Source organism: Drosophila virilis, chromosome 4 (assembly GCF_030788295.1).
Source record: "Drosophila virilis strain 15010-1051.87 chromosome 4, Dvir_AGI_RSII-ME, whole genome shotgun sequence".
Classification (NCBI taxonomy): Eukaryota; Metazoa; Arthropoda; class Insecta; order Diptera; family Drosophilidae; genus Drosophila; species Drosophila virilis.
Genome location: NC_091546.1, coordinates 18668883 through 18682873, shown reverse-complemented (window position 1 = coordinate 18682873; position 13991 = coordinate 18668883). Strand labels below are relative to the sequence as shown.

At 41.1% G+C, this 13991-nt stretch overlaps 3 protein-coding genes across 8 annotated transcripts; 1 reads left to right on the top strand and 2 right to left on the bottom strand.

Annotated features, from left to right (window-relative positions):
- Positions 1 to 417: 417 nt before the first annotated feature.
- Positions 418 to 13978, bottom strand: vas (ATP-dependent RNA helicase vasa). 5 transcript variants are annotated; one of them, XM_070209352.1, is made up of 10 exons: positions 13852 to 13978; positions 9565 to 9613; positions 7477 to 7516; positions 7168 to 7417; positions 7066 to 7095; positions 2605 to 2831; positions 1800 to 2543; positions 1516 to 1729; positions 1183 to 1451; positions 418 to 785 (listed from the first exon to the last, which is right to left on the bottom strand). In XM_070209352.1, exons 3-10 carry the CDS (start codon positions 7495 to 7497, stop codon positions 735 to 737), a joined length of 1806 nt encoding a protein of 601 aa, XP_070065453.1. In that variant the 5' UTR covers positions 7498 to 7516; positions 9565 to 9613; positions 13852 to 13978; the 3' UTR covers positions 418 to 734. The 5 variants fall into 5 exon arrangements, with proteins under 5 accessions (XP_070065453.1, XP_070065452.1, XP_070065451.1 ...); XM_070209351.1 differs by adding an exon at positions 13260 to 13304 and having other exon boundaries at positions 7066 to 7417; positions 7477 to 7519; positions 13852 to 13974; XM_070209350.1 differs by adding an exon at positions 13260 to 13304 and having other exon boundaries at positions 7066 to 7417; positions 13852 to 13974.
- On the bottom strand, positions 2921 to 7051 carry solo (sisters on the loose). The gene is made up of 2 exons (XM_015173507.3): positions 5416 to 7051; positions 2921 to 4665 (listed from the first exon to the last, which is right to left on the bottom strand). Exons 1-2 carry the CDS (start codon positions 6603 to 6605, stop codon positions 3138 to 3140), a joined length of 2718 nt encoding a protein of 905 aa, XP_015028993.1. The 5' UTR covers positions 6606 to 7051; the 3' UTR covers positions 2921 to 3137.
- Positions 5146 to 11837, top strand: vig (vasa intronic gene). 2 transcript variants are annotated; one of them, XM_015172718.3, is made up of 4 exons: positions 5146 to 5294; positions 8123 to 8961; positions 9710 to 9985; positions 10478 to 11837. In XM_015172718.3, the coding sequence occupies exons 2-4, from the start codon at positions 8292 to 8294 to the stop codon at positions 10978 to 10980; spliced, it is 1449 nt and encodes a 482-aa protein (XP_015028204.1). In that variant the 5' UTR covers positions 5146 to 5294; positions 8123 to 8291; the 3' UTR covers positions 10981 to 11837. The 2 variants fall into 2 exon arrangements, with proteins under 2 accessions (XP_015028204.1, XP_015028203.1); XM_015172717.3 differs by lacking the exon at positions 5146 to 5294 and adding an exon at positions 7851 to 7981.
- Positions 13979 to 13991: the final 13 nt, after the last annotated feature.

Sequence of the window (13991 nt, the reverse complement as noted above, 5' to 3'; positions counted from 1 at the left end):
GAGAGTGTGGTGAGTTTCTCATTTATTGATTTTGTTGTGTGCGTATGCGTGTGCGTCTATACAAAGCGAAGCAACACAGAAACGCAAAATTTGTGTCGCCTTTTCTGTTTTCATACAAGCTCTATGACAGCTACAACAGGGGCGCAGGCAAGGGCAGCGTGTCCATGCTAAGGGAGCGCGGCTGCAGCATGCAAAAAGCCGGCAGATAACAAAGCAAAGCACAGAGCGAAGCGCGCAAAGAGCAAGAGTAAGAGTAAAGTGACAAGCATTTTGCCAGCCAAAAAGAGCAAACATATGATGATGCTTTTGTTTGTGCTCTTGCCCTTACACTGAAGCGTGCGTTAACTGTTAATTATAACTGTAGAAACTAACTTCTGATTATTAAAACTAGCAAAAATAAAAAAAAAATATTAAAAATTGAAGTTGTCTGTGTTTTTATTTAATTTTATATTAATAAAATCAAACGAAATGCACAAGATGATTAAATTTAATGAAATGATTAGTTTGAATGCAACATTCATTATTTGCATTGCCAATACAAATTATATGTAACTCATATAATATTGTTTTTTTTTTTTTTGTATATATCAATTGGTATATAAGATTTACATAAATTATCTTTGTTCGCGATGAGTTTTTGTTTTGTATGATGAAAGCACAATTGAAATATTTGATAGATTCTTGATCTAGTCAAAGTGCTTTAAAAGTATATGCATATTATATAGAATACTAATTTAATTCCATTCCTCTTCATCCTCCAAGTTTTCAATGTGCCCGTTTTTAGCCTGTTGAAGTGAAAAAAAAGAGAAAGTCAATAAATTACAAGAAAAGCTTGCAAGAAACCGCCTGAAAGAGCTCCTCCATAGACGATTCTGCGTATAGAGCCATATAGTATATATATATATATATATATATATATATATATATATATATATATATATATATATATATATATAGATATGATATGTCAAGATCATGTCAGAGCTCGCAAATTCCAAGTTTGATTAAAATATCAAACATAAATTGTTTATAAAGAAACAAAACTCTCGCCCGATTGTTCCCATTTCATGACTTTTGCATGGAGACAAACGGACACATTCATTAGGCTATTGACACTGATCAGGAATATATATAGTCATGACTTAAGTGCTTTTAGGTAATTTTTATAAAATAAATACTAACACCGCCGCGAACATCAATGCCGCCAAACTTGGAGCCAAAATAGCTGCTGCTGCCGCCGCCAATTTCCTTAAGAAACTCCGGCACCTCTTGACCGGAACCCTCCAAGATCTTGATCAGATCAGCGGCAAGTGTGCGATCCTGTTCCGGATCAAAGAATGATGTGGCACGTCCACTATTGCCCACACGACCAGTGCGTCCAATGCGATGCACATAATCATCAATATTGGTGGGCATATCATAGTTGATAACATGCTTTACATTCTTAATATCTGCAAAGGATGCAACATGATTAGTTTGAATATAATTTTGGGCAGTGGGTATTCGCCGACTAACCAAGGCCACGCGAGGCTACCGATGTGGCAATGAGCACCTTCATGGTGCCAGTCTTAAAGTCGCGCAAAGCCTGCTCGCGCTGACTCTGCAGGCGATCGCCGTGTATGGAGGTAGTTGGGAATTCCGTTTCCGAAAAGAACGAGGCAAGAAAATCAGCGCCACGCTTTGTCTCCACAAAGACAATGGTGCCATCGGCGCCCTCGCGTAATATTTCCTAAAAAAAAAAAAATAAAAATAAACAAACTAAAAAAAAAACAACTAAAACATGTATACAATTGACTGACCATCAATTTGGAGCGTTTGTTAAACTTGTTGACCTCGTAGACGGTCTGCTGCACATCGGAGCAGGCGCCGCCGACAACGCCAATGGTAACAAAGACATAATTTTTCAAAAATTCACCAGCCATGCGCTGGATTTCCTCCGGGAACGTAGCCGAGAACATCAATGTCTGATGCTCCGGACGCATGGTCTGATGATGCATAATCTTGCGCATACTATCCGAGAAGCCCATGTCCAGCATGCGATCGGCCTCGTCGAGCACAATGAAACGTGTATCATCGAATGTTATGAATGTGCGATCCACAAAATCAAGCAAACGTCCCGGTGTGGCAATCAGCACATGACAACCCTTGGTAATGCATTCGTTCTGATATTTGAACGAGGTGCCGCCATAAACGATGCTGATCTTCAGATATGTGGTATATGAAAATTTTCGCGCCTCGTTAAAGATCTGAATGGCAAGCTCACGCGTCGGCGAGACAATCACCGCCTGCGGCTTGCCAATCTCTAGATCATGACTCTCATCCAGAATGTTGTTGAGTATGGGCAGCAAAAAGGCGGCCGTTTTGCCGGAGCCCGTCTGGGCGCAGGCCATCAAATCACGTCCTTCGGCAATTACTGGTATCGATACCTTCTGTATGGGCGTGGGCACCACATAGCCCGATTTAACCACATTATCCAGCACAATGCCGCGCAATCGCGCACTCTCAAAGTTCTTAATGGGTTGCGGCACATTTTCGCCAGTCACCTGAAATGCATAACGGGCATTAGTGAGATGCGTAACGGTTTGATTGATTGTCTCGACTTACCTTGACGGGAATATTATCGTATTTGGCAAAGTTAATGCCCGAAGAGATGCCGGTGCTAAACATTTCGGTCTCGTCATTGGTCGGCTCGGGTGGTATATAAAACTCCCTTGCCTTCTTTTCACTATCCTCGCCCACATCCTCCTGATTGTTGTTCATGTCGCCGTCGTCGCGTCGGCGTCGTTCAAAGCCACCGCTTTTACGAACAAAGCCGCCACGGCGTTCTTCGCCTAATGGATTTCAAAATTATAATTATAATTAAATATACAATTAAATACAATGCGTTATTTGTTAAACATACAAACAAACGAGACAACATTAATATACGACACATTTATTACTATTTTTCATTTTTTATTTTTTTAAACTGAAGCATTAAAAATATCAAATCCAATCGAAATCCAGTCGACATCTATCTTATATATGCAAGGCTCGTCCTGAGCTCTTAATATTTTTTTAGTTCTTTTCTTTTTTATATTTATAAACAAATATATATATATATGAAATCCAAAGTCAAAGTACGTCATTTAGACGACTTAAAGAAGCGAGGCATAGCGCGCATCGGGACTTAGACTAATTATATTGGCTGCCTTCAGCTCGAGGAGCACACGAAAAGCAAATGCTGCCTCCATGCGCGTCTCGATGAATCCAGTCGCACGCATATCAATCTGGTCGTTTCGGATCAATGCTCCGATTAGATTGTGCACAACACGAGGCTTCCACTCGGGCATTTCCAAGATCATTTGCGGATCGTATGTGTATATTGCAGGCAATGCGATATACCGAATGTTCTGTGCTTGCCCGTTCTCATCGGTATCATCCGTTGGATGGGATCGGTTGGCGAGCGATTGATAATTTCGTTGCTGATCTTCACGCTGCTGTTTATCGCTCAAGTGCTTAGTTTGATCTACCATGACACGCAGCAAGTGCTTGTGTTCCACCAAAAAGCTTAGATCTTCACGAAGCTCACGTTCTACGCGTTCCGATCTGGTAAACTGGCTCATTCCCGCACATTGATCAGCTTCCACCAACATCGGGCTATCAGTGCTGCTTACTTCCGTCCGATTAACTAATTGTCCAGCATCTGAAATTGCACTGGGCGGTTTGCATATAACTTCAATGGCAGTCACAATCGGTCTTTCCGGCAGATCAGCCAAATTTACAGATGTTGTTGACATTGCTGGTAGCTTCTCCGTCAGCTTATCCGTCTGCATGGGTAATGCCTGCGGCTCTATGCCTTCTGCTGCTGCTGACCTGTCGGGAAGCTCATCGGTCTGCATGGGTAATGCCGGCGGCTCTGTGACGACTGTTGCTGTTGGCTCTGTTGGCGGCGGCAGCGGCAACGGCACTTCTGCTGGCATTTCATCCGCATGATGCGGCACGTCGACTGCGATCGTTTGTTGCTCTATTTGTGACCATCTTTCCTGGAACATATTATTCAAAAATCCGAGCATAACCTCATCATCGCTGGGCGTCTGTGCTACCGCCGCTGGACGCCTGCGTCGGCGGCGGCGCCTGGGCGGTAGTCGAGGTGTTGTTGTTGTTGTTGTTGTTGCTGTTGAGCTAGGACTGAGTACATAATTTGGAAGCTCTGTGCGTTGACGAAAAATTGAGGCCCAATCACGAGTCAATGGTGGCGTTATATTTGCTGGCGGCGCAAATGAACTTGGAGTATTGGGAGCAATTGCATCAGCTTGATCCGCTGTGGCTGGCCCTGCTGCTGCTGTTTCTGCTACTGCTACTGTTTCTGCTGCTGCTACTGCTACTGTTTCTGTCGTGTAATCCTCATTCAATTCAAGCAAACGCGGCGTTGTGACTCGTTGCTGATTCTGTTGCTCCTCATCGATGGCAGGCAACTGGGTGCGATACGCTTGCAATAGGGACGATGCGAGCGCATGACGTGACCGCAACGGCAGCGACATTGAGGCATTGTTATCCCCACCAATAGCACCTCTCTCCACCAACAGCAAGGGCGATACCACTGGCACCGGTGGGCACAAAGTATGCAGACCTTCGTCCGTTAAGCTGGCTGCCTGACTTTCGCCAGTCGGTATGGATAGTAGGCTGTGAATTGTGTGAGTGCTTGTGAGTACCAATCATGAATATCAACATTATAATGAGAGAATGTGAAGTTGAGCGAAAATATATGCGCATGCGAGATATACAAATAGGAAGAATCAATTGTCAGCTATACTTGACTTGGTTTAAGCTCAATTTTGAGCACTAAATGTGAGCAAATGTGTTTGCCAGTTCGTTGCTGAAACCCATTGAGTATTGAAAGCTGGCAAAAGCAAAATGTACTTTTTCATTTCTCATTTGAAGGCTGAAAATCTTGGTAATTGCCCAAGCGAAACTGTGGGATTTTCGGGAATGGTTGTATCAAACTTTTTCTTGCTCATTTCTCCAAAGGGAAATTTTTAGAAAATGCGAGAAAATGCAGTTTCACAAGACGTTTGAAATATAAAACCTGAGCTTAACACCTGCCAATATATATATATACATATATATATTTATGTAGTAAGAGTTTCTGTCAATACACATTTCATTTTCAAGTTTGTCACAAATGTTTCGAGTGTATGTCAAAATTGTTAGTACCCAAAATAAAAGTTGTGTGTGTGTAAGAATATACCAATCCGTCGAATCGGCTGTTGTTTCCATACATAGACTAATGCAGGCAAGGCAGTTGGCATAAGGTAAGTGCAAATAGATACACACCCATAGACAGAGATTGGGAGAAAACAATAAAAAGACAGTTAGAGATAGAGCGAGAGAGAGAGAGAGAGAGAGAGATAGCGATTTGTTCGAGTTGTATACCCAACGTTGGAGATTGGTTGTGCGACATTTCTGGTGGCAAGTGGTGTGGCACCAGCTTCACTGTCCTGAACATCCGACAGCAATCTGTCCCGATCTGGTGTGTACTGACTGTGCGATTGTACAATCCGGCTCGGTAAAGGAGCTAAGCTGATTGCCTCATCTTGGTCCCGACCCAGATCCAGCTGCTGCTGCTGCCGCCGCATTTGCTGTTGCTCTGGCGCCGTGGGCACAAGCCAAGCCCTTGCTGATACCGGCGGCTGTTTGTTGTACATCCAGACCGGATTGTCTACCAGATCCGGCCAGGGCAGCTCCTCGTGCATTGCGCTGGGATTATAAGAGCGCAGCTTACGCATTTCGCGCAGCTGCATAAAATTCTCAGATAGCCAACGTACTGGAAATTCTTGTTGTCGCTGCTCATCGCTGGGCATTGGTGTCATTGTTGGCATTGCCGCATCCGTTGCAAGCTCCAGTTGGCCACCATTTAGTTCATATTCAGATGCGGCATTCTTGAGCACATTTCTGATGTGTTGTATGGCCTGATCCAAGGTTTTTTGGGGCGCAGCAATAGTTGCTTTGTTTCGTGCCGGCATATTGCAAATTCTAACAGGCGTTGTTGTTTCTGTTGCTCTTCTGTCAGGTGGTGTTGTTGTTGTTGTTGTTGATCCTGGCGCTCTTGTTATGGGAATTGTTGACGCTGCCATTTCTGACATATCGCGTCTTTGCTGGGCGCACGGCACCACAATTGCATCGTCAATGAACTGCTCGGCACGCATTCCCCCACCAAATGGCAAACCCCTAAACTGCTGCAGCTCTTTTTCGGATTCTTCCAGCAATTGAGCCACCTCTGCCATAACACGTTCCGAACTGGCGGCAGCTGTGGCGCACAACTTTTTGAACTTCTCTTGGCGCTCCTTGTGCTCGAATTCCTGCACCGAATTCCATTCGCTGTTCACCAGCGAACTGAAAGATTTAAGCAAATAGTCGCGCTGCTCACGCAGCTTGACCAGCGACTGATTGGGTACATTTAGATTGAGCTGCTCAATATATTCGGATACCGTGTTCGCATCGTAGCTGTTCGGCACGCGCGGGCCATGGCCGGTTCCACTGAGCATCAGCTGTGCCACTGTTAGCGTTACAATAGTTGAGACGAGATACAAGAACAAACGACACACAAACATATAGTTCGACATATAGATACATATATATATATATATAGTTAGATCACATGAAAAACTATCTTACGATAGTTGCTGCTTTTGCTAAATGCACAAAGACAAAAGACAGGGTATTCAAAAGTGACAAATACTAAACATGCTTACCGACCAATATACCAAGATAATTATCTTGAGTAACAAAAGGTCATTCATTTAATATTCCCCGATTACCTCTATATGATAGTAATTCCAATGCGAAATTATTGACAAAATTTGAATACCCTTTACAAATATTATATGAAATTGAAACGGTTCTACTTGAGTTGGATAATTTCGGTAATTTTGTGACAAAACTATATTTTGTTTTCATGGTTCAAATGTAGAATACTCTCTTAATAGTTGGTTGGTCTAAATCGTTCCCGAGTAAATATTTTAGTTGAACCCAAATTATTTCTTAGCCCTTGTAGTTTTATGGAATATCGTCTAAAATACTCACCATCGTCGTTGTCACGGCGTCCACGATAGCCTCCTCCTTCGCCATCATCCCGGCGTCCGCGATAGCCTCCTCCTTCGCCGTCATCCCGGCGTCCACGATAGCCTCCTCCTTCGCCGTCATCCCGGCGTCCACGATAGCCGCCGCCTCCTTGGCCATCATCGCGACGTCCGCGATAGCCAGCTCCTTGGCCAACGCCACGATAGCCCTTGGCAATGCCATCGCCATCGCCATCGCCAGCTACTTCTTCATCGCTCCATTCGGACACTGTCTTCTTATTGGATGATGCCTCCCCTTTGCTATCCCACTTATCATCAATGTGGGGTTTGTGTATAGGCTGATTGGTGCAGTCAGGCTAAGCATTAATGTAAATTGTCAATTTAGTACACTAATTGCCCATTTTCTTTAACTCACCTCATCATCCCAGTCGGACATGGTTTTAGTTCGTCGTTAACTGCTTTTGGGAAGATAACATATATTATTATAATTATATTCAAATTGTAAATAAACGACAGCTTCAACAGCCAGCGCAATATTTTACTTAGAAGGTTTGCAATAGTTTCAACTAAATTAGTCTAAATGCAAATAAATAAATTGTAGAATTTGTATATCGCTCGCTAAACACAGCGCTAAAATTCAAATGCAACGCTTTTAACAGCAACGTTAACAGTCTACTAAACACAGCACTGCTTTCGGTTTTTGCCATTCACAAACATGAACGAGCGCAATGTTAAGCGCTGAGGCGCAATTATGTTAAACGAAAAACGTGAGTTGCTCTGTTCTGTGTATGTATACACAGCATGCTTGCGTTTTTTTTTTCGCCTTGCCTTCTGGTAGTAGAACACATGTGCGTTTGAGTGGTATATGTATATGTGCACGTTTGTGTGTAGCAGCCAAAGCAGAAACGCAGAAAATTAAGGTTAGAGCGCAGCCAGGCAACCACACGACGACGAAGAAAAGGAAAATATAGCAAAAAGCAAGACTAAAAAAAACGTATTTCTTCTATATTCTCACTTACACCAACACACAACACACATTAACACCACACACACAAATACAGGCGCAGCAGCAGCGACCAAACACACACGAGTTTTTTTTCCTGACAGAAACTCTTGAAATTCTGTGTGTGATTTTTGCATAAAATCATTTGTGTGTGGAAAAATCAATTGGAAGATTATATTGCCATACAATAATAACAGCAACAGCAGCAACAGCAGCCCAACAACAACATGGATAGCGCCGGTAATAATCGTTATGAACTTTTGTTCATGGACGATGATGTTAGCGATCCATTAGATAATCTTGTCGCGGCCAAGAAGAAGCAGCAGCCAGCGACTACTGGCGCCGCAGCAGCCACCACAAAAACGGCGCCAACGGCAAAGGCAACAAAATCAGCAACGACCGCAGCAACAGCAGCCGGACCCAAAAAGCCAAATCAAGCCGAAAAGGAAAACAAACCAGGTGCATTGAATAAAAATGATGGCAAAAAGAATGCAGCTGGCAACAACAATGACAAACTTAACAACAACAACAAGCAAGGTGGGGCTGCTGTCGCTACGCGCAATGCTGGCAGCGCTGCTGCGGGCAAAACACGTGAAACTGGTCAAGGGCAGCAGCAGCAGCAGCAGCACCAACAACAACAGCGTAATGTCAATTTTCGTCAACAGAACGGAGGTGAGGTAACGCGCGAACAGCGCAACAATCGCCGCAATGTGCGCGAGAATGGCGCTCCAGGTGGCAACTCTGGCAACGCTGCCAACGATGGCAATCCTAGATCATATCGCACACCCGGCGGCGCCGGCGGCTTTGGCGGCGATCGTCCACCACGTCAGAATCGCAACTTTGATGGCGCCAATCGTAAACGTGAATTTGATCGTCAATCGGGCTCCGACAAAACTGGTGAGCATCTAATATATAATACACATATATACATATGCATTTGGGCTGAGGTTTACCCTAACCCCAAAACAAAAGGTTGGCCACAAATTTAACTACTCGCTCTTCCATTTTCTACCTTCTATACAAAATTAATATAAATTAAGAAACGGGCAGGCATCAACTAAATTGAGTGTTGCGCGCACATTTCATTAGTCCGATATGTTGTTGTATAGAAAAAATATGTTTAAAAATAGTTTGATTCCTCTGCAGGCGCTTCCCGTCCCTCTGCCGACACACTGCACTGAATGTAGGCAGGCCCACACAGTTTTTCCACGCCATGGAACATTATGTTTGAAGACAGGGGCGCACAGAGGGGGGGCTTAGTGTGGGTGGGCGGCGTGTAGCAGGGAGCGTGTCTTGCTAATATATACTCAAACACAATGTTACATACTTTCAAATATCTCAATTTTGTTGATCTTACACTAAAAAAAAAACCCCCCCCTATTTAAACGAAAACTTCATTCGGTTACGACGTAGATAAGAAAATCGAATAGTCCGTGTTCCTTATCTGAGATTTTCCAACACTATAACTACAAGTGTTGATTAGTTTCATTTTTCACTTACCGATTTGTCGAAAGAAATTTCTTATAGAAATAAGCGAACTTTGCCGATGCTGTAAAAGAAAGAGAAAAAAGAATATTTTATTAGCTTGAAAGAAGAGTATATTCGGAATTTAAAATAAAACCAAATTTGTATCTTGTCAAAACAGGTGTAAAGGCAATTGACAAACGCGACGGAGCTGGCGCCCACAATTGGGGATCAGTTAAGGAAGCCATCGATGATGTGAACAAGAGCAACGAGGGCGGCGAGACCAATGCGAACAATACCAATGCCGATGGAAAGGCCGATGAGTCCGGCAATGAGCAAACCAATGAACAGCAGACACCGCCAGAGGAGGAGACCAAAGAGCTAACACTGGACGAATGGAAGGCACAGCAGCAGCAGCGCATTAAGCCCAAGTTCAACATACGCAAGGCGGGCGAAGGTGGGTAACATGACCAAAAATATATCTAAACATTAGATCTACAGCTTTTCTATATCTATCGATATCAAACAATATTACATATATATACATATATTGCAACAATTTCATTTTTAGTACAGATATGTTTTTACTAGAAAAGCCAGTGCTGTGAAATTTGTTTATATAGAAATATGTTTGACCGTTAATTAGTAAGCTTTAATTCCAGTGCTGTGAAATTTGTTTATATAGAAATATGTTCTATATATAGAAGTAGGTTTTGTATATTGCAAACGTTTTCATTTTCAAAAATTATTCATTTTTTCTAAGCTAACAAATATCTCAGCTAATTTATGAGTAGCTTTCTGAGAATTTCAAGTGTTACAAAACGCACTAAAATAAAGTTTGTCAAATGAAACTTTTTTAAAATGTTGCGAGCACATTTTGAGTAATATTTATATTTTATGGATATTGAAATAGATTGAAAACGAAATGAATTGATAAACGCTTTTTCAGGTGAGGACACCTCGCAATGGAAGAAAATGATAGTGCTGAACAATAACAAAAAGAAGGAGAACGAAAGCGAAGAGGAACTTGAATACGATCCTGCCATGTATCCGCAGCGCGTGGGCCGCCAGCAGCGCGTCCTTGACATTCAGTTTAATTTCAATGACGGTCGTCGCGGCGGCGGCACCGGTTTCGGTGGTCGCGGCCGTGGTGGACCACGTCCGGGCGGGCCACGCAACGAGGGCAATCGCGGCGGACCGCAGAGCGGACCACAAGGCGGCGGCGGCGGCGGCTCTGGCAATGCCGATGGCGGCAATATTGGCGGCGGCGGCGGCGGCGGCGGTGGCGGTCCATCGGCTCGTCTCGAGGGCGGCAGCCGGCCACCAATTGAACGTCGCGGTTTGGGCGGCGGCATTGGCGGCGGTCATGCTGGCAAGCGTTTTGGCAACGAGCGGCAACAGAATGCCGCACCCAAGGTCAACGATGAGCGTCAATTCCCAACGCTCGCCTAAGAAGCGCGATTGCAGATTAGGATAGAAGAGGAGGAGGAAGGGCGCTTCTGCTTCTGCTGCTGCTGTGGCAGGCGCCGGGAGTGCATTCAATTTTAGAGTTGGTGTCTGTATTAGGAGCAGGAGGAGGAGAACAGGTTACCAATATATCAAATACACACACACACACACACCAATACACACACATACGAATTGTAAGCGAGAGTTAAATTTTCATTATAAGGCGGCCGCAGCGCAGCCAAAGCCAAAAGCAAACAAAAAAAAAATAAATAAAAACAACAACAACACAGCAAATGAGAGAAATTAAATATATATATATACAATAAATCAAATATGGAGATAAAAAAAAAAAAAAAAAAAACAAAAAGTAAACTGTAAATCTAAGCAAAAGCAATTTAGAGAGCAAACTAAAGAGCAAAGTTTCTATTTCTATGATGGTTCTCTTTTATATTTTTACCCACACCCCCACCCCACCCCCACTCTAAAGTTCATTTTACAACGTTCATTAAAACTCACCACACACACACACACACAGAGAGAAAAAGTACACTTCCCGCTTTCCAGTGACAACAATTAAGAGAATATTAATAACAAGCAGAAGAAGAGGATAAACATCACGAGTTTCTCATTGTTGGCAGCACAGTTTATAGAAGCGCATTTTCATGCACACATACATACATGCATACTAAACTTACATACACATACATATATTTTTGTTAAACATTTTTATATGCAAATGCCCTCATATAGAAATGCATTTTTTTTTTAATTTTTACTGTGTTACACTTGTATTTTAAAAATTAATAAATGAACAAAAAAAAAAACAAAACGATGGAAAAATAAACTATATAAAAACAAAACCCGGTAGTCCGGAAATTAAAAACGAAATATGCTAAAAAAAAAAAAAAATGTGTTGAAAAACTTGCAATTTTGTTTCTTAAAAAATTAATAATAATATGCACACAAGTATATATATATATATATATACGTATACCGCTATGATGCATACTCTATTATATTAATTATAAATCCAATTATGTGCATCGTATATACTAAATTTAATCAAAGCACACACTGAAAATGAAACAATTTTAATTTAAGCATTATTCAAAACAACAAATTTATATTAACTATTGGAGAAAAACTATATAGAAAACCTTATTAAGTAGAGTTGAACACACGCGACTTATGATAAAATCAGTTTGAATAAATCGCTTACAAAAAAAATAAATAAAAATAAAAACAAGAAAAAATTCAACAGAAAATATATAATAAAACCAAATCCTGTAAAACCTGTAAAGTTTTATGCTTTTACAATTAGAAATTGTATAAATAATCTATATAAACTTCTATATATATATATATATAAATATATGTATGTGCATTGCTCACGTATGTGTGCATGTATTTGCATGATAAAAAGTTGGTAACGAGAGAGAAAAACAAAAAAAATACATGGAACGGCAACAAAATTTTACGACTAAAAAAACCATTTAAAGATGAACAAATCCAAAAATACAACATACATTTTTTGACTAATATTGTATTGTATTTTGAGCCCAAAGAATGAAACAAAACATAAACCCAATTCAACAAAATCGTTGAGAGAAACTCGTTTAAAATAACATGAAAAAAAAAAAACACAAAACTTATTTGATAAAAATAAAGAAAAACACACAAAAAAAAAAAACGTTCAATTGGTGTTTCGATTTACAATTATTAATAGATAAAAGCTAATACTTATTTTAATTGTATTATTTTTTTTTTCGGAATTTTAAGTTTTACTTATTTTTTGAGGTTATGTTTTTTCTATTGTCCTTTGTTCTGTTGAAACATTTTTGAATGGGAATTGCTAAATCATTAAAAACTTGATTATTTTAGCAAGCGAAATTACACTGCAAAATCCAAAAGCTGTTGAATTTAATTCATTTATTTTCTTCGCTTTCTCTTTGAGCACTCTTCGCCAATTCACAATGCGCGCGCGCTTATGATGAACGAATTTTTGCTGGTTCACAATTGACTCGAAATACACATAGAAGCAACAAGAACTGTTGCTCTCAAAATTAAGAAAACGCCAAAGCATAAGGGAATGCCGAAATAGTAAAATTATAACGGAACTCCCGCCAGGCGTATATCCATGCGCGCATATAAGAGGAAGAAAGAAGCGCGAATGCCAAAACAAATTGAAGGTTACAATTTGTAATTTCACATAATTAAACACACTTTAGAGCGTTCTTTCACCGTTTTCTTTACAATTTTAAATTCTTTTGTTAAGCACTCACCTCCTGTTTGTATATTTGCAAGCTGTTAACGTCCAAGCTGGACGACTGAAAAATTAGAATGAAAGCCTTAGATAGAAATATGAAACGACAGATCGGAGAGTAACCGATATATTAAGTTGCAAATTTCAGTGTTGTCATCAGCTGCCGAGCCATGCAGAATTGTCAGTATACCAAGTAACATAGGCACTTTTGCCGGCCGTTGACAACCCTAATATATAACGGTGAAATACAAGCGAGACACAAGAATGCCGATTGGGCTTAAAAGAATTGAGAGAGCAGCACTTCGACAGCGCGATTGTGAAACGAAATTTTAAGCCATGCATGTGCATGCATGTTTTAAGTTGTGCACTAAATTAATTATATACATAAAACACATTTGCCGAATAACTAAGTAGGCTGGCCCATCACAAGGAATGGTACTTCTGTAATTGACATTGGGCGAACTACTTAATAAAATGAAACTTCATTATCCACATTTGCGATATGTAATTCGACAAGCGTATGAAAAGAAACCGAAGACAATTTGAGTCTTTTTTAACCATTAATCATCTCGTAACTTTAAATGCACTCTTACTAAACATTATGCACTCACCAAAAGTTCAGATATATATATTTTTGCAAACACCAGCGTAAATTTAACAATATAATAATACTAGCGCGCCCGTTCGAAACTTTACGTCCTTAATGGCTGTTGATGTTTAACAGAGTGTGGCAGTGCGACCGACATTCAAC